This window comes from Sander lucioperca, chromosome 20 (assembly GCF_008315115.2).
Source record: "Sander lucioperca isolate FBNREF2018 chromosome 20, SLUC_FBN_1.2, whole genome shotgun sequence".
NCBI lineage: Eukaryota > Metazoa > Chordata > Actinopteri > Perciformes > Percidae > Sander > Sander lucioperca.
Genome location: NC_050192.1, coordinates 10,019,672 through 10,044,269, shown reverse-complemented (window position 1 = coordinate 10,044,269; position 24,598 = coordinate 10,019,672). Strand labels below are relative to the sequence as shown.

At 39.9% G+C, this 24,598-nt stretch overlaps 2 protein-coding genes across 5 annotated transcripts in view; both read left to right on the top strand.

Annotated features, from left to right (window-relative positions):
• exoc4 (exocyst complex component 4) overlaps positions 1-6,566 on the top strand; it is a 118,384-nt gene extending 111,818 nt beyond the window's left edge. The window contains exon 20 of the mRNA XM_031313356.2: positions 4,403-6,566. Within this exon, the coding sequence (XP_031169216.1) occupies positions 4,403-4,640 (238 nt within the window). The 3' untranslated portion in view covers positions 4,641-6,566. The remainder of the gene's footprint in view (positions 1-4,402) is intronic.
• Positions 6,567-7,244: 678 nt separating this feature from the next.
• Positions 7,245-24,353, top strand: lrguk (leucine-rich repeats and guanylate kinase domain containing). Of its 4 annotated transcripts, none has more exons than XM_031313669.2 (21): positions 7,245-7,546; positions 7,808-7,816; positions 8,139-8,240; positions 10,407-10,488; positions 10,643-10,743; positions 11,005-11,086; positions 11,321-11,448; positions 12,676-12,819; positions 13,154-13,234; positions 13,496-13,582; positions 13,777-13,883; positions 14,478-14,600; positions 15,394-15,490; positions 17,515-17,628; positions 17,880-18,081; positions 18,891-18,998; positions 21,242-21,402; positions 21,723-21,811; positions 22,187-22,249; positions 23,532-23,653; positions 24,046-24,353. In XM_031313669.2, the coding sequence occupies exons 1-21, from the start codon at positions 7,412-7,414 to the stop codon at positions 24,258-24,260; spliced, it is 2,352 nt and encodes a 783-aa protein (XP_031169529.1). In that variant the 5' UTR covers positions 7,245-7,411; the 3' UTR covers positions 24,261-24,353. The 4 variants fall into 4 exon arrangements, with proteins under 4 accessions (XP_031169529.1, XP_031169528.1, XP_031169527.1 ...); XM_031313668.2 differs by having other exon boundaries at positions 7,808-7,861; positions 14,481-14,600; XM_031313667.2 differs by having other exon boundaries at positions 7,808-7,861.
• Positions 24,354-24,598: the final 245 nt, after the last annotated feature.

Sequence of the window (24,598 nt, the reverse complement as noted above, 5' to 3'; positions counted from 1 at the left end):
AGTCTCTCATCCTTTCTCCTCCTCCTTCCTCTCCTCATCTCTCCCCCACTAATGTTGTTCCAAACACGCTGACAGAGACAGCCTGTAATGGTCTTAATATTGTAAATGCCGGAAATGAGGGGGAATTGTGCTGATTCTTGCCTTTCTCTTGATTTTCTTCTCTTTCGTCTTTGTCTTTTTCCTCCCGCTTTCCCTCTTTTCCTTAATGTTTCTTATACATATTTGTCTGCCCTATGCTGCATCCCTGCATTATACATGTACTTAATATTCTTTGTATACAAGGAAAGGGAGGTGGGTGGCTAATTAAAATGTAATAGAATAGTGCACCACGGAGGCATGTTGACGCAAACACACACGCGCACTGATTACTAAAGCACTGCTCTTGTGTTGGTGAAAGCAGTTGTAAATTGGTAAAATGTGTGTGTTTAGAGAGAGAAAGAGAGACACAGGGAGAGTGAGGGCCATAAATAGAGAGAGACTTTACGGAAGAAGGCAATCAAAACAACAATTCACTTTGCTTTTGTGGAAGAAAAGAATCCTGCTTTCTTTAACAAGCTGTGTCTTTAACTGATAAAAAGAAGTGTATGTTTGTGTGTTAGCGTGTGTGTGTGTCACTGGGGGTTCTTTCTTGATGGTGGGGTGCTGAGAGATTTTAATCTTATTAACAGCCCTGTTTGGCAAATGGCTTTCCAACTGCTTGGGTAATGAACTGTTTGAAAGTGTTTTCAGCACACACTAACATACATCACTCAGACACACACACACACACACACACACACACACACACACACACACAGTTACACACTTTACACTTTCTCTTTCTGAACCAGCCCTCCTCCCCTTCATACTGAATAGAGGCCAGATTGCCAGCTGTCCTCACAACTTGCACACACAAACACACACACACAAACAACTAGTTGACAGTCTAGCACACTGTCTTCCTGTGGATGCAGCTTTTCTGTTTTGATATTAGATGCTACAGAACAGACAACAAACTGCACAGTGGGTTTAGTACCCCAGTTATAATAATCATGAGTGGGATTTTTCCTAATTGCATCACTGCCAAGAATGATAGTTGCTTGTTTTTCCTTTTACTTGGCTGCTGCATCAACAGATGAATTCCAAAGCTTTCCAGCTTTTAATATTGTATTAGAAAAATTATTTTTTAGAACTGATTTTTGTGTCCATCAAAGTGGTCACAGTTATTATTTCAGTTTTCGGCAGATGATGTTTGTTGTTAATTTCCCACTGTGTGCATAATTTACTCATCTTACCAGAGGGTTTTTCTTAATTGAAACGGGAAGCTGAGCCTACAAACTTGCCACTCAGTCAGCCTACACAATTCAGCAACAAAAACTTGGAGATCATTTGTACTGGGAATAGTTACTTTCTTAGGTTTTAAATGTTCATCCATCATTATTTGTACACAATACCCACAGCCTGTCCCAGCTCACACTGGGCGAAAGGCAAATACATTTTTGACAGATTGTCAATCTATCACAGGGCTGACACATATAGTCACGGTCACTCACACAGGCAATTTAGACTCTCAACTTAACCTAACTGCATGTCTTTGGACCCACGTACCATAGCAAATAACTGTAGAACTAAAAACAACAAATCAAACTGTATACACAAATACTTAACACACATCGGCTGCACAGATGTTTGCAATAATTATGCCTTTTTAGAAAGTTAGAGTGAATCAGTCTTAGGTAACCAGGTGCAGTTTTACTCCTGTTTATTGCTCTGTTCAAACAGTTTCTTTCCTCTGCTGAGCTGCTTCCCATTGAGAGCCGAGGATGGATATTTGAATGAGGGTAGTGTTCTGTTTAATGCGGTTTCCTCAACAAAAGAAATGTTTTCTTTCCAGTTATACAGTATGTGTTTTTCCCCATTGGATCACATAACGAGATGATTTGCCTCAAGCATGCAGTGAATGGCTGGGTCTAGGGAATGAAATAATAATGCTTTTGAGCTGGTGCTTTGCTGTGTTTTTGAGGTAAATGGGCCAACACTTAAACACATACTGTGCATTTACAAACAGATACAAACCAGGGGCACATTCAACAGCACAGACATTTAGACATTTACACAAATACACGGCACATTGCATTATGAGATCAAACCACATGTGGGACCCATCTTTTTCCCCGCTCCTTCGCCTTTCTTCCTGCCCACGGTTAAGGAGTAAACCAATGTGACCCTCATCAATATTGACAAGCGTATTCATGAAATGAGCTCAAGGATGGAAAAATGAACAAGCCCTTGGAGAGAAATTGAGAGCAGCATGGAGAATAAGACAGAATGCAAATGCTTCGATGACCAAGGGCATTACTTGTCAGGGGAAGGCCAAAAAAGAGATATTATGCACCACTTTTCCTCACTCATCTCTTCAGTCATCACTCTTTTTCCCTATCTTTGTATATATCCATTTCCATCTCATTCATTGTACCCCTCCATTACTTCTTTCAGATCTTTTTCTACTGTTGAATCTCCAAAATGACAGCACATAAAACACCTTGGAACAGAATCTCCCCGAGTGCTCATTAAGGCCTTGTTAGGGAATGGATCTTGGATGGGTTATGGAGCTAAACCAATGAGATAAAAATATCTTTTCTTACCAAAGTGTCTTTTCACTGCACCATATGAGAAAGGACTAAAGATTTGAATCTATTCCCACTGGAATTTGAAATCCATTCCCACTGATTTGAAGTCAATGCTGTTGAGTGACTGGCTACTGCTGCCTTTGGGTTTATCTGTGTTTTTTGCCCCCAACGGCTCCTTCCAGGCAGCGCTGCCTGGAAGGCACTAGGATTAGGCACTGGTTATGGTTAGAGTTAGAGTTAAGGTTAGGGTTAGGTGCCTTGAAGTCAACGATCGCAGCGCTGCCTTGAAGTCAATTAGGCAATGGTTATGGTTAGGGTTAGGGTTAAGGTTAGGGTTAGGTACCTTGGAGGCAGCGGTCGCAGCACTGCCTGGAAGGAGCCGTTGGGGGCAAAAAACACCATCGAGCTGCCTTTGGCCAAGGTAGCCCGTTAATGCTACATTCAGAGTATATTCAGTGTCACTCAGAGACACAAGCTCATTAAAATGTATATATTGTTACTCTTGTTACATGGGGATCTTTAAGACCATGTCTACACAGAAGTAGCGTGAGCATCATGTTAGCAGAGCAGCAGCAGCTTTATTCCTCCGTCTGTGTCTACACAGTGTTCGACACAGTAGTGGGTCTAGATCACCCAAGTTTTTGCAGCAGTCATAGCCTAACAAGCAATGATTGTAGTTACCTGTGTAAAACACAAGAAAAAAAGATTTTAAAGTGTAAAAATACTTCCAGGCGGTGTTTAGCACGCTGTACGACACAACAACTTCAATCTTGCACAAAGGTGAAAAGAGGAAGAAATATCATACCAGTGGTTTTACACGTTTTAGCAAGTTTACTTTAAATCATGTTTACTTTACGTCATGGCTTACCATTTTGCAAACAATGCACGTGACGTTTTAATTACAGGCCTCCATTGGTTTCCATCCCTTTACATACAAAATGTACATCAATTAACTGAGTGAATTCCCACGCAACAACAATGTAATATTGACAAAAAACACAACACAGCTCAAGAGTCACCTTATTGATTTTTATATTGTACAGAAATGAATGGAAACCAATAGCTGCTACTTCATGGAAGTGTAACATTTAGTGTTTAGAGAATGGGATTTGTCCCATAGCCAAGGGCAGATAGTGGTGAAATCTGTTCTAGTGTGTTCCTGTATTTTGTTGTTCCTGTGTGCGTGTTTGAGAGTGTAGTTGTCTGGCCGACACAATCCCTAACACACACACACACTCTCTCTCTCTCTCTCTCTCTCTCTCTCTCTCCAAGGCATTTCACATGTTTTGCCACCGAGCAAAGAATAATTGTCTGTCCTGCATCACACACACACTCTCCTGCACATTACTTTACTTCTTCTGTTTTGCCAAGCAGTGCTCTCTGCATAGGGATGTCTAAATTGTGTTTATGAGAATCCATATTAATGGCTTCTTTTGGCTCTGTCAACAGTGTTTCATAAAAGCGGTCTCAGTAGTTTGTAGCTGCTGAATGTTTTCCCTCTATCTTTAGCTCCCATTGGTGGCAGGGTGAGTTCCGTTCAGTCCTTTTTTAGAAAATTGGGCTTGACAGCAACTGCAGTTAGTATGGCTTTTGTGTTTTTCCTTGTTGTTGATGCTGCTTTCGATTCTGCACTGGAATAATGCAAAGAGGAATATAAAGTGTTTTTTTTTCTTTCTCTCCCCTGCTTCAACTCGATTTTCTATCCTTTTATATTTTTTTCTCCACTTATTTTCTTTATCCATAACCTTGTGACATTTTTTCTCTCTCTTTATTTCTCATATCTCTCCATTCAGGCAGTACTATGAGATGCTGTACAACACTGCAGATGAGCTGCTGAATCTGGTGGTGGACCAGGGTGTTCGCTACACAGAGCTGGAGTACATCAATGCCCTGTCCTTACTCCATCGCAGCCAGACAGGTGTAGGGGACCTGAGCACCCAAAACATCCGGCTGCAGAGGCTGAAGGAGATCATCTGTGAGCAGGCTGCCATCAAACAGGCGACCAAGGACAAGAAGATCACTACAGTGTAATGATTAAACAGGACATGCTCCAGAGGGGGGGGGGGGGGATGATGACCAATCAAGAAATCTCTGTCCCACACATTTTTTGTTTCAGCTCCTTCAGATCTGTCTAGCAGGATCATGTGCAGCAGATAATTGGGTCTTGTGTGCAAGAGTAAGGAATGATAGAGCAAAAAGTTGCAGCACAGGGGATATTTAGCAATTGGGTTAGAAAACACAGAAATAGAGGCGTGATCTAAAACTAGATCATAATGTGTGTGAAATATGTTGATGGAAAGTGTGTCTGCTCCATTTCTGTGATGAAACACATTGTAGTCGAGGGTTGGCACAGATATACTTTCCAACTCTGGGCATGTAGATTATATACTGTAGATATATAATATATATGACAGTGTATGCAGCACTGGCTCACTCTAATTCAATCTAAAGTGAGATGTCATAAGGTAACCTATATTGTCAATTTACACTTTTCAAAAGACACAACAAATGCAGCACTCGCGCTCCGACTCCAACAGTCCCCTCCGACTCCAGCTCCAGATAATCGGCGATTGTCTTGGACACTCACCCAAACTTAGGCCCCATCTCATCTCATTTTCCTATTAGATCTAAACTGCTGCTCTCAATTACACCTCTGTCTCTCCTCTCCTGGCAGCCCCATGGGCCCACTGATTCTGTCTGCAATAACAGATGCCAGATTAGACTATCTGAATGAGGCCACATCTTTCGCCTGCTGCCAATTTGGGTTGGTCCCCATAGATTTCCCTAGCTGAGAATTGTATCATATCTATGGCTGTTAAAATCTATTTATCTGTTTTTTTCTTATAGTTTGTGCAGTAAACTAGTGTGGAAAGTTGTGAGCTGATTAATTTTTTTTTTTTTTTTTTTTTTTAACAAATTGGACAACAGAGACTCAGTAATGAAGATATTTTTTTTGCTGATTTCAGTTTCATCCTTTCATAAAACAGGATTTTATTTCAGATGTTATATTTCAAGTCCAGCCCACCACAGTGGAATGACTCGCACTTTTTCTGTCATGGCATGTGTGTGAGAATGCATTTCGTCAGTCATACTAGCTCTATAAACTGAAACGATGCAATTCTAAATCTTGTTGTCCCCACTACATGTGTGCAAGTCTTTTAAATTGAACTAAACGTATAAACTCAAGAGACGATCACAAATCATTTCCCTCCCTGCAACCCTCCCTTTTTTAGTTCATTAACTTTGGAGAGAAGTACTTAACGAGAACAGGAGAGGGGAATGGGAGCCTTGTCAATACAGCGGGCCCGGCGCTGGTCTCCCTGAAGCCCATGGAGCAATCCATCATAATGACACATAGGCTGGGATCGATGGGAAAACAACCATGGAGCTGCTGAGGGGTTCGCCTACCACTCTGAAATGTTCACTTGGTGTAAAATCTAAAACCTGCTCATTCAGCTGTTCAGCACTTCAGAGTTACTTTTGTTATGTTATACATGGGAAACTTTAATACAATGTTAACTTTGTCATGTCACATACACTATTATACTATTATCCCACTGCACACACATAACCCCTACAAGTTCAGAATGCTTATATATTGGGCATACCACTCCTGCTGTCCATTCTTTTTATTCAGGAAAGAAATACCTAACATATAATTAAGGTTAGTTTTTTTACTTGGAGGCAAAACTCAACTCATTTCTATCACCTTTTTCTTTGCATTGGACCTTTATTTTGCACATTCTTTGATTAGTGTAATTTCTATGTTTCAAGTAATGTATTTAAATCGAAACATCAAAGTGTGTTAGTCTTGAATCTTTAAATTTAAACATCCTCATTGTTCCTCTGGTTGTTAAGTGTCATAAATGCTCTGACATGTTTGTCTAGTCTAAATTAAGCACGCATTTGTTAATGCATACACTCATACACTGAAAAAATAAATCCTTTAAATTCCAACCTTGTTCTGTGTATTTTGTACATTGTTTTTCCTTGTGTGATTGCATGACAGTCATATTTTCCTTTGGGGGAAGTTACAGCTGGCAAGAGTTCCTGCACAGAGTAACACCTCTTTCACACATGACAGCATAGTCATCACTGTTTTGATGCACCGCCTTATGTCATATGAGCGAGACAGATCCAAAACCAACACTAGAGGATGTATTTTACCTGACTGCTGTGATGTGTTGTCTAACATGGTTGCAAGCATTATATCTGTTGGCACGCATAATTTGTAGTTGTTTACATTTTACTTTCTTTTTTTTTAAACCGAAACACATTTCTCATTTTAGTTCAGTCCTAAATTGAATATGTCGAAATGCCTCAAATTGTTGAATATAGAAATAATTATAAATTGGTCAAAATCACAAAGTAAAAAAAAAACTTTTGGTTTTAGTCAGGTTTTAGTAAACCTTTAAGAGTCATTACACTGGACGCACCTAGGCTTTGTGCATCATCTTCCTTTTGGGAATGCATGTCAAGTAAATTAAGTAATTTGGGCTCTCAATGTGTTATCTTTGAATATTTTAATTGCTTTATGGCTGTTCAACACTCACAGATGCCAGGTGCTCACACAGGGCCACGGTCGCTTTTGAGAGCAACCAACTACATAACCCACAACTCTTTTCGTCTCTCAATTTTAGCGTTGCCTAGCGACGAGAGTGTGTACGCTTCATGTGAAAAGCTAGCTAGCTAACTTACTAGCTAGCTGGAATACGGATATTTAGACTTTTTTTTTACAAAGTCCTCACTTTAACTGCTCATCAGTCTTCAGTCCCTCGTCGCCGAGTTTTCATTATGGAATAATGAAGGAAACAACGAGTCAACAGTTTTCCTCAGCCTCACCTACCTACTTTCCCCCAGGGTCCCTCAGTGACGTTCCTTTGGCAGAGGCTTCCGGCTGCGGTGAGCTAACGTTAGAAGAAAACAAAGACATGGAGGTAAGAGCATGGATGTATTAAGAGAACTAAGAGTAGCACAACGTTACTTGAGTTGAGCTAGCTGGTAAAACGTAATACGCTATAGCTAAATGTACTGTGCTTACTTCTTAGAAATAAACTTTGTGATTGTTGTTTTTTATGATAAAACGGTAAGCTATAATTTGTCATTACCAATGTACAATCATTGTTGTTGAAGAAAAAAATCAGTGGCTTAATGGAGCAGTTTCAATAAAACTCCATATTTGTTCTCTTATGCAACAGGTAAAGCAGGTAACATTGCACAAGAGATCTGGGGAAGTAAAACAACACAGCAAGGTCAAATGGTTGATTATTTGCAACTTGTGATAGCGGCATTAACAGCAATTAGATTGATGTGCATCCTTCTTAAGTGTGTGTTATTGCATGAATATGTGCTTGTGTGCTTTTAGTGGCAGGAAGCTGTGAGCACTGTGATGTTTATAGTGGCCTCAGGCATATTGTCTTCAAATTTTGTAACTACATTATTATTATAATGATACTCAAAGTTCACTGCTGTCAACTCTGCTTCACTATTCTATTAAAATACTACATTTCAATGTTTTTATGTTTATAGAAGGATGGTGTTTTAACTGCTGAGGTTGTCTCCAGCTGTATGTCCAACCTTGGACGAGTTGGCACTGGGCTGCAACATTTGTACCACCACCTGTCCCTGCCTGTAAGACACACTTCCACAGACAGCAATTTTGTAAATTACATTATATGTCTTTTAGTCAGGTTAACTGTCTGATTTATCAAGACAAAGCAATCCATGACAAATCAGTTTACATTCACAGTGTGTCATGTTGTTGTTATGTTGACAGTTCTCTTTGCACATTACAGTTGTTGTTTTTATTGATTGCTAACAACCATCGGGCCATACTGAAGCCACAGTCCTCATTACCAACATGCATCTTGGCCAAACAGTTAATCTCACCTCCAAAACTCACTCAAACCACCAAAACACTTTACATGTCTCAAAATAAGCTTGTTGGACTAAAACTCTGGCCACAATTTTCACTCTGAAAGGCAAACATCGTCACTCACAACACACTAACCTAAAAAGCACTAACAACAAGGAAGCATTACATAAATGATAAACAACATAAACAAAGTTTAAATGATTTTTCACCAGAAATTTGAGGGCTGCAATAATAGTTACAAGAAAACCACATCAACAACATGTAAAATATAATCTGTACAGTACTGTGAGGGTTCATTTTCCTCTCTCCTGCATTTGGCATCTATCTATAAATTGCAGGAATGTCTGTCTGTCTGTCTGTCTGTGTGTGTGTTATGCACATATCTCTCGAACTGTTAGTCCGATGGATTTCAAACTTGACAGGTGTCTTGCTTCGGGCACGAGTAAGTGCAGTGCCAGGTTTGACGTTGTTTGGATTAGAAATGCAAAAGATATCGTTAAATATATATTGGTAAAAGAAGCACACGTTGGCTTTTGCTCTAGCCGCTGGCTACTCCCCCTCTCACACTGCACACTGACTGAGCTCAGCGCAGGACCAGAGACAGAGAGGGTCGAAGAAAGCAGCTAAAATGTGAAATACACCTCATCGCGACTGTTGAAAAAAAGGCGCTTCAGATTATTCCTTCACAGCGCTGTGCAATGCGAGAAAATCTCAGAGCTGAACCGGGCAGACACAGCACTTTTCATCAGACTCACCCCGGGTTAATTAAGCAGCCTATACTCCTAACTAATAACATTACCGTCGCCAAAATACCCCCGCAAATCAAATCCCTTACTTCACCGTTAACTGTCAAGCCACTAAACTTTAAATTAACACCTCTCTGCTGAAATGTTAAATTCGTTAACGATCATACGACACGAGACAACACCGTCTCTCTCTCTCTCTCTCTCTTTGCCCACACACACAGTCCGGTTCTGGTGGTTGATTAATGCAGATATGTGCTGTTTAGCTCTCATAACGGGCCAGGTGGGTAACACTGCCATGAGTCCCTGAGGCTAATGTCTGATTACTCCACATTTTCTTTTTTTAAAGATTATTTTTTGGGCTTTTCCAACTTTATTCGACAAGACAGCTATATGAGAAAGGGGAGAGAGAGGGGCAAGACATGCAGGAAATTGTCACAGGTCAGATTCGAACCCTGGACCACTGCCTCGAGGAATAAACCTCTAATTATATGTGCGCCTGCTCTACCCACTCACCCAACCCGGGCACATTACTCCACATTTTCATTGTGATATTTTGTGATTACATTCTGAATCTGCAACCTTCTCTGTCAGGTAAATCAGTAAGTTAGTAGTAGGGTATACAGGGGAGTTGCATATTAAGTGGTTTGGGGGTCCTTCTGTAAGTAATTTTGGGGTACAATTTGGTTTTGATGAATTCTACAAGCTGCAATACCACAGGCCAAGCACCTCAACGGGCACTGAACTAGTTTTCATCAACATCACATCTTACGTCTTCTCTTTCAGCTGAAATCATTTGTTTGATTGTTGTTTGTTCTGTTTATATTTTAATATGGTTACTCCAGAAATGCACAGAATTTTCCCTCATTCTGTTTTGAATGTGTTTTTTAACAGTTTTGAAAACAGAGCATTTGAACAATGTGCTGCAGATATATAATGTTTTGCAGGTGGTGGAGTATGAATGAAAAAAGAGTTCATGGATATTGAAAAAAGTGTTGTCATTGAATGCATTTTGTGTAAAAGCAATTCAAAATGATTCACAGTTTGGTCCAAATAGACTTCTGTTTTGCTTCCTTACTACTTCAGTTTTGACCAATGCATGTTAGCAATCGTAAAAAAAAAACATCATGTTGAGGCAAATTAAGTTGAACTAAGGTTGTATTTTTCTTTTTTTTTTAGAGTCATGATCTCAATGACATCTCTGTTTTATGCAATTATGTCCATCTTCAAAAGCTGGAACTGCCACACAACAAAATTAAAGGTTACTTTTTGTTATTCTCATATTAATTAAGCATCCTTAAACCTATTACAGACTTTTTTGAAAGAGATCTAATTAAGACATGATTTGAATATTTTGCTTTTCTGTTGCTTTCTTCATCCTTTGATCAATTACTCTAACATTACTCACCTGCTAGATTTATCCTGTGTGAGCCACATGCCCTACCTCGTCATCCTAGACGCTTCTCACAATGACATCTCCAGCTTCTTTGGATTCCAGCCACCCAAGAACCTAAAAGTAATGCAGGACCTTGAGCTGACAGGATAAGGCTTCACTTTCTCATGCTATTCCCTTAAGATAGGCATGGATTTCCATAGCCCATCTGTAGTCTCTTTGAATATGCTTACAAGGCATTAACTGCCCTTGAACGACAGTGAACTTTAGTAAATTGAAAATTCCTTCCCATGCTCTATGGATTCACTCTGAGAATTTCTTTAGTGAGATGTACTGAAGACTTTCATGACTTTTGTTAATAGTGTGCTGCTTTTCTTTTTGCAGGAGGTCAATTTATCCCACAACCGTATGACAAAAATGAAGGATTTGTCAGCCTATTCATCTCTTAGTCATTTGGATCTGGGCTGTATCCTTACTAAGAGACATTTACATTTATCCATGTGCAACTTGCACACACACTTCCTACGTCTTTGACTTTGCCTCTTTCTCTTTCAGTCACACACTCAATTATTTTTTTCAAAACCCTAAAGCTTTTTTCTTTACCTATATATGATAATGTCTATGAAAATATACTTAAGAAACGCACTATGTTCAGCAGCATTTCCCCCTTTTGTATTATTCTTAACATTCCCATACTCAGACAACTGTCTCAGTGAGATCAGTGGTCTTGAGCAATGTTGCAAGCTCACCCATCTCAACCTGGCACACAACAGGATCTCTAGGATCAGCGGCCTGGACAGTCCTGTGCTTCTCACACACCTTTGCCTTGTAGGTCCTACTCTATTACAGTCAGAAATATGAACACAACACAAACATTCGTACAGCACATTCAATCACTTACTCACAAGCATGAATTGTAAACAGAAATCTGAAAATGTGTCTTTCTTTGCCAAACACTTACGTGTATGGCTCTGCTTTGCAGGAGGTTGTTTCCCTCCATGTGTTGTCTAGTATCCCCACACACACACACACACACACACACACACACACAGTAGGAGCTATTTCAGAGTATTTTACCTCATGTATGCTACATTTTTACCTATTTATGTTTGCTCTCTATTGTCTCCCCTCTGGCTTTCTCTTTATGTATCTGTTTTTGGCTGCATTTTTACATTCAGTGAAACCTTGGCCCCCTGTTTGAGAATCACCATATGGTACAACAGCAGGCCTTTTCTGTGTGTGTGTGTGTGTGTGTGTGTGTGTGTGTGTGTGTGTGTGTGTGTGTGTGTGTGTGTGTGTGTCTGTACACGTGTGCACACATGCACGTTCTGTCCTTTATCAGTGCTTCCTCATTGTCAGCAGCCATCGGTCTGGCTGTGTCTGCCCCTGTCTGGAGCTTTGCTTTGGGACCAGCTGCTGGTGTTTGAGTGAGCCTGGACCAAGTTCAGCACACACACTCACTCATACCTTGTTCATCCAGCATCCATCTAATCCCATTCCTGACCCCACTTCCTCACATGCTGGCTCCCTAAAGAGCACAACCCTGTCAGCCTGCCTGTTTCCCAGCCCATCACAGCACCGACCTAGAGCTTCCAGAGACCAGTGCAGTCACCCACCCCCACTGACAGCAGCCCTCTGCCAGCCAACATGCTTGGCAAGAGCAGGACGAGGTGTGGCCAGACAGATAGATAAAAGCTCCAGTCAGTGGAATGGAGTAAGAAGCAGGCTGGGGACCCTGACAAGGGAGGAGTGCCCAGGTCTGGTTCTTTAGTTGGTTAGCGTGCTGCGCTAGCACCTCGCCAGCTGTTTGGCTGTCAGTCCTCACCTGTCAGGGTTTAGCAGAGAGAGGCAGGCCTGCCACTCAACTCAGTACTAAGGGCAAAGAAGGTTCAGGCACCATGCAGAGCGACCATGGCATGTCCTTAATATTTATTAGTGGGAACCATTGACTGAACAAAGTAGTACTGTGGGTTTGAAGTCACTTATGTATGTGTACAAATTCATCATGTACTTACCTCTTTAAATGTGTTTTTTTTTCTTCCTGTCTGTGTCTAGAGGGGGAACCAGCTGAAGAGGATTGAAGGGTTGGAGAATCTGAAGAGTCTGCAGGTTCTCGACTTGTCTCTGAACCGCATAACCAGTCTTTCTGGCCTCCAGAATCTCCACCTACTGGGCTCCATAAATCTGGAGAAAAACCTGGTATTGATCTGAGCAAAACTTCAGAAAAATTGCTGAACAGCACAAATATGACAGCCTAAATCTTACATGCAATTAAGCTCATCAATGAGAGTAACATTCAAAAAAACAAATTTACTGATAATAGGAATGCACTGTACCATCGCACATACAAGTAAAACTAGCCCAAGCACAGAGGTTTAACAGATTATGAAATGTCGACAAAATAATAAGCGGACTCCAATACGAGTACACTCTAATACATAATAAAATTATAGTTTGACAAAATAGTAGTCATAGACTTTCATGCTCAACAAGTTTCTAATTTTAGTAACTACAAACTGTAATTTTGTTTCAGATCAGTGAAATTCAGGAGTGCAAACACATTCATGATCTGTTCCTGTTGAGGGACCTCAACCTGCTGGGAAACTCTGTACAGGTAACCCAACCCTTCATTGACCACATGGTTCTACTATGAGAAGTATTTATTTCATGTGTGGAGATATACTGTGTATGACAGAGGTCCATCTTTATGCATCTAGTCCTCATGTGTTCTGTACCCAGCCTGTAAGCACTCAAAGCTCTATGATGACTTCCATCTGTATATGGCTTTTGAAAGTTGATGAAAGGCTGTGCTTTAAGTATAGATTCATCGTACATTTTTGTAATATACTGTATGCAATGTGAATGTAATTGGTAGGAGCAACCTGATTACAGACTCGCAGTTGTCTTCCTCCTGCAACATCTGACTGTGTTGGACCAAGATAAAGTCACTGCAGAAGAAAAGGTATGAATGAACATAATAAATAATTTCATGACCAGAGGAACTGTTGCAATTTAACACCACAAACACTGTGGCTCAACATGCCTGATCCCTTTTTTACCAAGCTAGAATTATGCCACCAACTGAATTCAACTATTATATTTTCCATGGATACATAATTGCTTATATGACACTTGATTACTTACCTTAAATCCCAGGTGACATCAGTAAACAAGTATGACCCTCCTTTGGATGTGTTGGCAGCCAGGGATCATATGACCCACCTGGTCTATCAGCTGATGCAGCCTCAGGTGCTCTATGACAGGTTGGTACAAATATACAGTACTGTTTATTATCCTAACCTCTGAAATCTCTCTGCCTTGTTCTTGAATGTAAAGCTTAAGATTAAACCACCCAGCGGATTGAGTTAAAATAATGTTAACTATTAATTCTAATGTAGGAAAAGGGATAATACAAAATGTTGACTGAGGTCGATGTAAAAAGGTTTACAATCAAATGTGTTGATTAGTAACTATCACGAAAGTTGCTTTCAAACCTGCGCAGCATTTTATCTGCAGTGCTTCTCTATTGCTCACATTATCTACTCTCTAAAAGAAAAAAAAAATGTTCATGCATCAGCACTTTTTTCTTTAAAACATCCATCATCAGCAAATAAAATGCTGCAGCTACAGTCAATTTACTATTCTCCTCTGTGCTTCCTAGAAAGAGCACATCCATATTGCCCACAAGGCTCCTGTTTGTATTGACTGCAGGAGTGGCTTTCATGTCTGTGCTCTGGCTTTATGGGTTAATATACTTAACTCTTGCTCATCTCAGAGAGATTGTACTTGTAAAGAAAATCTGTGTCAGAAATGTGTGTGTGTGTGTGTGTTTGTGTTTGTGTTTGTGTGTCTTCAAGCAGTACTATGCCCAGTGCAGACTCTCCATATCCTATGCTGGTTCTGACCGGTCCACAAGGCTGTGGGAAGAGGGAGCTGGCTCACAGGCTGTGTCAGGAGTTGAGCGACTACTTTGCTTATGGGTCAGTCTCAAACCATCTGTACACATACCCACACGTGATGGTCGCATGCAGAGTCCTTATTCAGAGATTCTGTACTGTCAGATAACACTTCTTGCGCTGGCACTTAAATAAATAACCAAATTCAGTAGATTAAACTGAGAAATGCACATTATATAATCGTTGAATGTTGAAATAATATATCCCCTCTAACGGTTATTTAATATGTAAAACAAGTTTTGTTAACGGGAACAGTAAAGCTTTCAAAAATAAATCTAATCTCAAGATACTGTTGGTAATAGCATTAGTGGTGTGACAAGTAAAACAATTATTTTGATCTGTTTTCTATTTTGTATCTTGTACTTACTGCCTTAGAAGTCAAACAGCTGCTCATGATATGAACTACACGGTGGGGTTTGGTGAACCAAAGCAATGAGCTAAAAGCCGCACAGATCTGCAAATTGGGGTGGTGATTCTCAGTGGGACTCACTTAGTTTTAGCAACCCTTTGGTGTTAATAGAAATACATTTGTAAATACATATTACTAACAGGAAAAAAGGAAGCATTTGCTCCTGAATACATATTCATGAATAGGTCAGATATTCTGAAGTAGCCCCCCTACTGGTCCTCTTTATTGGTTGCAGGTCTTAAGATTTTTTTCACATACTAAGTCCTCATAAATTATATGGCTAGATATGCTACATGAAGTGTGTGTGTGTGTGTGTGTGTGTGTGTGTGTGTGTGTGTGTGTGTGTGTGTGTGTGTGTGTGTGTGTGTGTGTGTGTGTGTGTGTGTGTGTGTGTGTGTGTGTCCACAGAATCTCTCACACCACTAGGGGGCCCTACTCCACAGAGGTGAATGGAATTGATTACCATTTCGTCAATGAGGAAGATTTTCAGAACATGCTTCACATGGTGCGTTCACAGCCCTTGATATTTCAAGGTTTTTCAGCACTCACATGAATCTTGTGCACTCAGTGTCTTAAATCATGCAACAAATTAATATTTACCACAAGCTTTTCTTTTTTTTTTGCTTGATTCACACAACTCCCTCAGCAAGTTTCAAATTGAATTCACTCACTGGATAATTGTTTTTTTTTAGAATGGATTAATTTTACTTTAACTGGCTGATATTTTAATTAACAAAGATACATTTATTTAAATTGAGCTTTTTTGATAAAGTGTTAAACATTTAATTAATAGCCAATTAGTTACATTTTCTCAAGGATGACTTATCACAGCATCTCCTTCAACATTTGCAGTGCAAGTTATGAGACAACTGACAAGGACACAGAGAGCTAATAATACCATCAATATGCAGCCACTGGTCAAAATTCCATAAAATACAAAAAAAAATTCTTTGAGGGTCGGCAACTGCCAGGGTCTGATTTTATTTACATGATCAGTTTGTATTTTTGTTAATCAACAGCTACTGGATCTCATTCATTTCACCAACTTTTTTCCTTAAGTCAGAAACATAGGTGCTGAGGTCTGATGTCTTGGACACATTTGTTTTCCATCTTGTCCCTCTTGTCAAGGTGCCTATTATGTAAGAGTGGTGGGGGATGATGGATAGAGGTCTGGGTCACGTAATGATTTACACAGTCATGCCTTTGATGCTGGAATTGATTCCTTTTGTGTACTCCCAAGAGAGGAAGTGGATCAGGTTAACAGTTTGTCCCTCCTCCCCCATCCTGCCCCGCAGTTGATTTGTCCATTCTTCTTCTTTACCCTTCATTCTTCTGTTGCCAGCTACTTGGTTTATCGCTGTCCTGTCCTCGCTTTCTTACTCTTCATGCTCTCACCTTTCATGTGTCATCTGCCATCTTCCTCTTCACTCCTTTTCCCTTCACATGTGCTTCTCAGTAACTATGCAATCATGACCTCTTGAACCCACTTATTGTGGTCCTTCAAAATGAACCCCAATCAGCAGTCCTTGGTACTTATTATACTCCTTACTGTGATGTAAACACAAGGAACACCTGCAGTGCTATTTCGTCTAAGTAGCATCAGACTTGTAAACGAGTGTTTGAATGCTCCAGGGACATAAAAAGGAGGGAGAGGGAGCTTTAATTCCTGTTTGAATTAGTATCTTGAGGAGACACATAGTGTATCTTATGCAAATTATCAGTAAAAAGTGACTAAATTAAATCGTAGTGAGACAGTTAAAGCGTTTTCTCATCATTATTATACTGTCTGTCATACTTTATGCAGTTCTAAAAGGCAGCGAGGACAGAGTTGAGACATTTTTTTAATCAGGGTAAAACTTAACAAAATAAAGCCAAGTTAGATTACCAGTGTCTTGTTGGCATACAGTTTCCTGCCTCTGGCTCCACATGTGGCCATTTAATTGACAGTTTTAACGTTGCTTTTTAAAAGTCTGTGCTCTCTAACTGCTGCAATTTTAAATGGAACAAACCAGTCAAAATAGAGATGCAAATCAACACCTAAAAAAACACAAAGATTACATTTGCACTAACAGCTACTAAATTACAGTAATATAATGTATACAAGATAACTTTTTCATGGGAATCATAACAACTAGTTATGTGTCTGAATTCACTTTTGTTACCACAAACCGAAGAACAAGAATTACTTGTCTGAGTGATTTTAGTGTTATAGACCATGCTCCTCGTATACAACTGCCCTAAAAAGCTGGCAGACAAAAGGTCAGGGGGCATGTTTGAGAAGTAACAAAGAGAGATATTTTTGCCCTGATCACCAGGTCAAAAGTTCAGTTCACAGGTGGGCAAATTACTTTAGGTTGTTAAACTTGACAGAACATGCTGGGGTTGTGTATATATGTCAAATAGTATGTCCAATTTAGGAAATAAATTAAGCTCATAACTGTGGTAACCATGATGAATAATGGGGCAATAAAGTAGTGCACTAAAATGGTCGCTCATTCTTTCCCTTCATAACCGGAAATTCTCTTGTAGGGTAAGTTTATCCAAACCATGCAGTACGGGGGTCACAGCTACGGTCTGACCAGAGATGCCATAGAAGATGTAGCCAGAGAAGGACTAGCCTGCTGTGTGCATATGGAGCTAGAGGTGTGTATGGAAACTTCTTATCTGAGAGTACATCAAGCAGGCCAATACCATATGTGGTCAATAAAGCCAGTAGATTAACAGACAGCAGAGATTGAGAATTTACCAGCATCATAGGATCCTTTAAAAGGTGCAGTTATCATTTTTGCAATAAATGTGACAACATGTTCAATCAATACAATTCAAAGTTGCAATAAAGAGAATATCAAACTCTCATTGGAACAGAACTGCAAACCGTTTGTCTATCGTCGCAGGGTGTGTTCAGTCTGAAGAACACCTACTTTGAGCCTCGATACATCCTGCTCATCCCCATCCAGGTGGAGAAGTACATGGGCCACCTGAAAAGCCATGGTCTCTATACCCCCCCACAACTCGACATGACAAAGTCACGTATAGAGCTATACGCCAATACCAACAGGCAACGACTTGGATTCTTCGATAATGTTATTCCCTGTGGTACGGCAAGGAAGCATTTTTTCATTCAAGTATTTTTTGATTGTGACATGGAAAGTATTTATTCATGTTGTTTGATGTTGTACTTGAGTAATGTGTAACGGTAATTGTATATCCTCTAATGGCTAATTAGATCCATTTTACTATTTAGTTAATGAATATTTAATTGTAGTATAAAGTGTTATTATAAATATTCACAAATCATTTTCAACAAAAAATGTTTAAACTATGAAAACACTTAATTGATTCCCTGGGGAGAAATGTTATTTCTACTTATTTAACTTTTAGATATTATGTTAGTAATTGTGTTGTCTTTGCTGTGAGCACTCTGTGATTGGCAGTTTGTCATTGTAGTGCCTCACAGAGCTAAAAAAGAAAAATATATATATGCCCGGCCTTACCCTGGCTTAGAGCAGTCCAAGTGTCATTGGTATAGCCTTAGATAAATTTAACACAATGCACTAAAATCCATATACGACCCTTTCAATCCAATTACCACATGTATTAAGGGCACGTAGCCACAGAATAGCTGTGTTTATCATTCCCTCATGAAAGCACTCAGACATGTTAGCTGGTTTCTTAATGAGATGAACATACAGGGAGTGCGGAACCTCATCACTTTTATGCACTGCTAGCTAGCGCCTCATTACACTAAGGTCATCATCCCCATATCTTTGATTCATTACTGTTTGATGGGAGATGCATTGGCTCTGTTCACAACCAGATTGTGTGTGTGTGTGTGTGTGTGTGTGTGTGTGTGTGTGTGTGTGTGTGTGTGTATGTGTGCGTGCATGCGTTGAGCGTGTGAGCAGATGACTGGGAAGAAGCCTATCAGACACTGAGGCATGTAGTTAAGGAGTACCTGTTGCTAGAGGAAGAAGGAGAAAACAACAGAGGATCCCTTGACAACACCTCCACTGGTGTGTATGTGTTTGTTTGTTAAGATCATCATTAGCAGACTCAAAGCTTCAGGGCCCTAATTGTTTGATGCAAAACACTATGTGTAAAGTGCAGTCGAGTTGACTCTGTTCCACTAACAAGTCGGAAAACCATTATATTTAACGGGCTGGTGGGAACTCTAGCCAGGTTCACCTTTGTTGGCAAAACCAACTCACGATGTGGTATTTTGCCAGTACACCGTAGCAACATGTCCACAGATAGAATATGGACGGTACTGTGTGAACGACTGATTTTGAGACACAAATAAGATAGAGGTGCTAAAAACGGTATCAGAGACGGTTTAGAACCGAGACGCCCAAACTCAGATTAGTTTCCTGTATATGTGTCACGTGGGCTCCGCCATGGCCACACCTCTTTGGGAGACTAGCGGCAGGTCTGTGTGAATTGATTCCAACGGGAGAAGTGAATGTGAACACAGATTATGAGCGATTATTTTGCCCCATAGTCAATATATCAATATTGGACCCATTCTTCACAAGCCACATATCTCCAAAACAGTCTGACAGTAACAAGGCATTTTTTCAGAAGGACACATCAGGAGAAAATGAACTTTGTTTGTGACCTGTTTCTGTCTCAGGACCAAACTCTAGCGAGATCTGGCAACACAGAGAAGCTAACATTAACTAACGTTCGTGAACGCCCAAACAAAACTAATCTCCGTGATGCTAAATATGTATTTTACCTGTGTAGATATCTAACGTTAGCAAAAGAACTAGGGCTGTCAAATTAACGCGTTAATTTTGATTAATTAATCTGAGAAAAAATAACGCGTTAAAAAAAATAACGCGTTAAAAAAAATAACGCAGATTAATCCATTCCATATTGACGTTTGACCCGGAACCGTTCTAGCCACCACTGGACTGGCGAATGTGCTGCCTGGATCATTAAGTGGAACATTAACTTGTAAAAATCTTCTTCCTGCCAACCCTGGCTACTGAAATCTGGTGCCACTGATATGTCTGCGCTTCTCTCTGATGCTCTGAAACAGACGATACAGGCAACACAAACACAGCTGCATGTGACGCTAGTTAACACTATACTCGACAGCAGCTAACGTTAGCCTACCACTAGCTAGTTAACACTATACTCGACAGCAGCTAACGTTAGCCTACTGCTAGCTAGTAGCTGGATTAAACACGGTTACAATGCTGACAGCTAACGCTAAACGGTGTAAAGTTTTGACTGTGTTTTACTGTAGAGGATTCAACACCGGTATGTAACAATCTGCAGCTGCCGTCGGAGAAACAACACAGAATGAAACTGGTAAACTACAGCCTCGTGGTGCATTTGAAGTTATTGTAAATGTCCATTTCCCATCTGGTGGTTGTTTTTGTCATTCAACAGCAATTTACTAGTGAAATAAGTTATTGTTATTGTTATACATTATTATTAAATCATTTAATTTTGACCATATGGCCTTAGCAATAAACAAGCCGTTCTTTAATGTCACCGACTGTTGTTTAGTACCTTTTTTTTAATAATTACCGTTAATTATGTATGCGATTCATTTCGATTAATTAATCACAGAGTATGTAATTAATTAGATTAAATTTTTTAATTGATTGACAGCCCTAAAAAGGACATATTAATAAATTATTCAAATATAACTTTTCATTCATCCACACAACGTTCCCTACACGTTCAAACGAGGCCACGCCCCTTTATACCATTGGGGCTGCTTGAAATGCGCTATCTTTAGTGTAGACGATCTTTGACTGAAAAATCATCTTTTACTTCTGTTGATGCTCAGAGCAGCCATGTTGAATTGTGAGCTCAGGGTTGGTGAGGTTCTTCCCACTTTCCTAGTCGGAAAGAGGGCTTCATAGAAAGGGTCTGGTGAAAATATGCTATTGGTTGCATTTTTGGAATTTGACCCATGCTAGGAACTAAAAAATATAAGCATAAATTACACTGCATCAATTTTTACCATTCTTTTTTAATCTGACCCTTAACTGTATGGAAGTGCAATACTAGATCGCTGGAGCGCCCCTTCAACTCGCCCATAAGTTAGATTTGGCGGTGTCTAAACAGGAAAATGATGTCTGTAAATCTGTTTTCATGCTCTACATACAGTAGTGTATTCTCTGTTTATGTACATGCATGCATACACAGTATATGCATCATGTGCCTCGTGTAGTTATGTATGCTATAACCACATATACAGTATTACACAGTATTGAATTATCTGTCTCGTCTCTCTTAGGAAACGAGCCAGAGGAGAAGCCTGCGTCACCACCCCTGTCGAGGTTAGGATCCGGCACACTGGCATCACACTCTGCCACAGTCCTTGACCCCTCAGATCCGTCCTACAGAAACTATTTTACCAAGATTCATGCAGAGCTCAGCCCTCAGAATAGCCCCGCTGTGAGTTACAAGATATCTGATGAAAAATGTATTGATAATGAAGACTGTAAGTGAATGTTAAATAGACATCTAGACTGTAACACAAAATGTATGGGAAATAATCCTCAATTTTTCGGACAGGATGCTCGCTCATGTTCTATTCTTCACTGCCATACATCATCACTCCCTTTCCTCCCCTTTTTCCCCCTTCTCCTTTCCCCTTTAATCACCCTCCACTTAAACTCCTGTTTCTCACCTGCAATTCCCATTTGTCTCCCCTTCCTCTCACCTTCCCACTTCTTCTCAACTACTCCTCTTATTTCCGCCTTTCTCCTCTGCAGGAGCTAGCTTCCATCAGGAGGCGTGAGCAGCTGGTGAGAGAGGCAGTAGTGGGGAAGAGTCCAGGGGTCTACAGCCAGCTCTTCAAAAGGTTCATTATAAGTAGCATGCACTCCACCTCACACCAGTGCTTAATTTTAAGTGGGCACTTTCAGCTGGGCCAAATTGGTTTAATTTGTGCACTTGTCCTTATTGTGTTTTGATGGTTTGTTTTGGGTTATTGTTTGACCTTGGAGGTGAAGTGGCAGGTGGCCACATTATTTGAATCTGAGTTTGTTAAAACGATGGGCTTGTGTAGTGGCACTCTCCTCTCAGTTGTCCCAAAATATACCTGTCAGCACCTGTTATGACTCCACCAATTTTGAATGGAAAAATCTGAATGTGAAATTGCTTTTCCAAATGCTTTGTACTTATAAAGAAGAGTTATTCAATTTAGTCTTATTTACCTCTTTTTTGTTTACCTCAGCTCTGCACAAACAGCAGCATCATCACTGCAGAAGCCTAATACCCATTTAAGTGAGGACAACAGGTAAGAACACACACAAATGCATATAAACTTACAAGTGCTCACACTCTACCCCTTGCAGACAAAAGTCACAAGTAAGGCCAGATGTTACTTCATGAGATTAAGAGATTTATATACAGACTTCAAAGTTTGACTCTTTATGGTTTCTAAACTCATAATAATAGCATTTTGATTTAAGATGAGGTGAGAGTTACTCCCTATAGGCCTGTTTTTACAACATACAGTATGTTCACTTTTATAGAGCTCATTCTACTGGTACAAGCCATGTGGGGAAAAATCTGAACACACATGCCCAGACACACACTTGCTTACACATATATACAGTCACTCAAGAGTTTATAGCTTTTGCTGCTTTTTGGTCCCATTGTGTGTACACTTATACTTAATAAACGGGCGTACTGCACAAACATGGATTTAATCAAATATTGACATAGTATGTGTGGTTATGTGTTTTTCTTACCTGTACAAATTAGCATCAATTTATTTCATTCCTTTCTAATGAAAATATACAGTATACAGTATATAAGATACATACAGACTATGTTACACAGTATGTGTTCATTCAAAATTATTTTGTTCCCCTTCGGGTTCATGTTCTCAGAAGGCGAGTTTCACCAAACTTGTTGAAAATCTACAAGCTCTGTCAACGCGGTCTAAGTGATACATGCCCCCAGTATGTACTGTTAGCATTACTCAGCCCTTCAGTATTTCTATAGAGGATTCCAGACATCTATGTACTTGTTGGCAACTCTCTTAATAGGGACGTGTTTTTACTTGTGTGTGTCTGTCCTCACATACAGTAACAGAAGATCCTTTTGTATTTCTGATTTGTGTTTGTGTGTTTGTGTTCATGTGTGCTTGCGTATGTATGCATCTTGCATCATAGACTATTCTTTATGCGTAAATTCAATAAGAAAAATCTATACCTGTTTGTTTATTGAGTACCATTTGTCATCCCCAAATGAATGTCTCATGGACATGGATAGTGTAGCATGTGGTCAAACATATTGTCAATATCTCCAGTTCTGGTGGCCCCTCTTGGTGTTCCAGGCATGATGGTAAAACTTCCAAAAGCACATTCTTCTAAATTTTCTTTTAGCAGAAGCTTCTCACTATATTTTTTGTGTTTTTCTTACTTTGTCTTTGGTAGCTTTAACAACCTAATTTTTGTTTCACTGCACACATCACACCTTTCTCACTACATGCACTTCCTTCTTCCTTTTCTCTCCTTGTCTGTTTTCTTTTACCTCACCCTCTGTGGTTTGTCTTTTACTCCTTTTACAAGCAACTCGGATGAGTCTCGCGCCAGTTCAGCGCTGACTGTGCCCAGTTCAGCCACGGGCTTGTCTGGTTCAGTGGAGCCGCTTGATATGTCTGTGCAGGGACACACTTTGGAAGCACTCAAAGGTTATTATTGTTTTTTTGTTTTGTTTTTATCATTGTAGGGTATTTCTGTGTTGTTATATGTAGATACCAAAGAGAGGAGAGATTTTATAAGCAGCTAGAGGACAGGGGAAAAAACAGTTTAACAAATACTTTGCTTAATACTAATTATTGCTTTAGGTTTTAACACTTTTCCAAACTATGCAAACTATATTTTCATATATACTAAGTTATTATATATCTTTATTTTTCACTTGTCATTCATTGTATAGTTTAGTATTTACTGTCAGTCACCAAAACATCTGATTATATGATAAGATAACTGGCTGTATTAAGTTCTAAAAATGTATTGATGTGTTTCCATATCTGTGCTTGTATCAAATAAAATATTCCCATTTCATACCTCATGGCATCAGGCCAAACTCCTGAAGCCCACTGCCCAGGCACGGATCAGCTAGCTGTGGCCATGTCACCCTCCTCTGATAGACGTCCGGGATCCGACATCAAGCCCATCCTGCCACCAATCCCCGCTGGGCGCAAGACCCCTGCATCGCCCAGCCCGGCTCCTTCACCCAGACCCAGCCCAAACACAGCAGTTGATGCGGGAGGAAATGTAGACAGGGAGGGATAGCTTCACATAGCTTAGAAAATTAGATGAAGTCAAACAATCAGTAAATGTATTAAAGTAACTTAAAATATAAGCTTGGCCTGTGAAATAAAAAAAAAAAAAACATCAAAATATTCCCCGGCAAAACTTAACAGTCAACCACAAAACCACATGCTTGTTGCCGAACACTTGCAAGATGGGCTTTTTTATCTTTGTAGAATTACAATCTTACTGGCCTAAAGGTATAAAGTGTTGACATATATTATGATTAAAGCTTATTCACAGCTTGAGTAGCACGTCTTTCAGTCATGATAAATATAGTAGTGTGTTAAAGAAAATAGCTCTTTTTGTGTTTTAATATT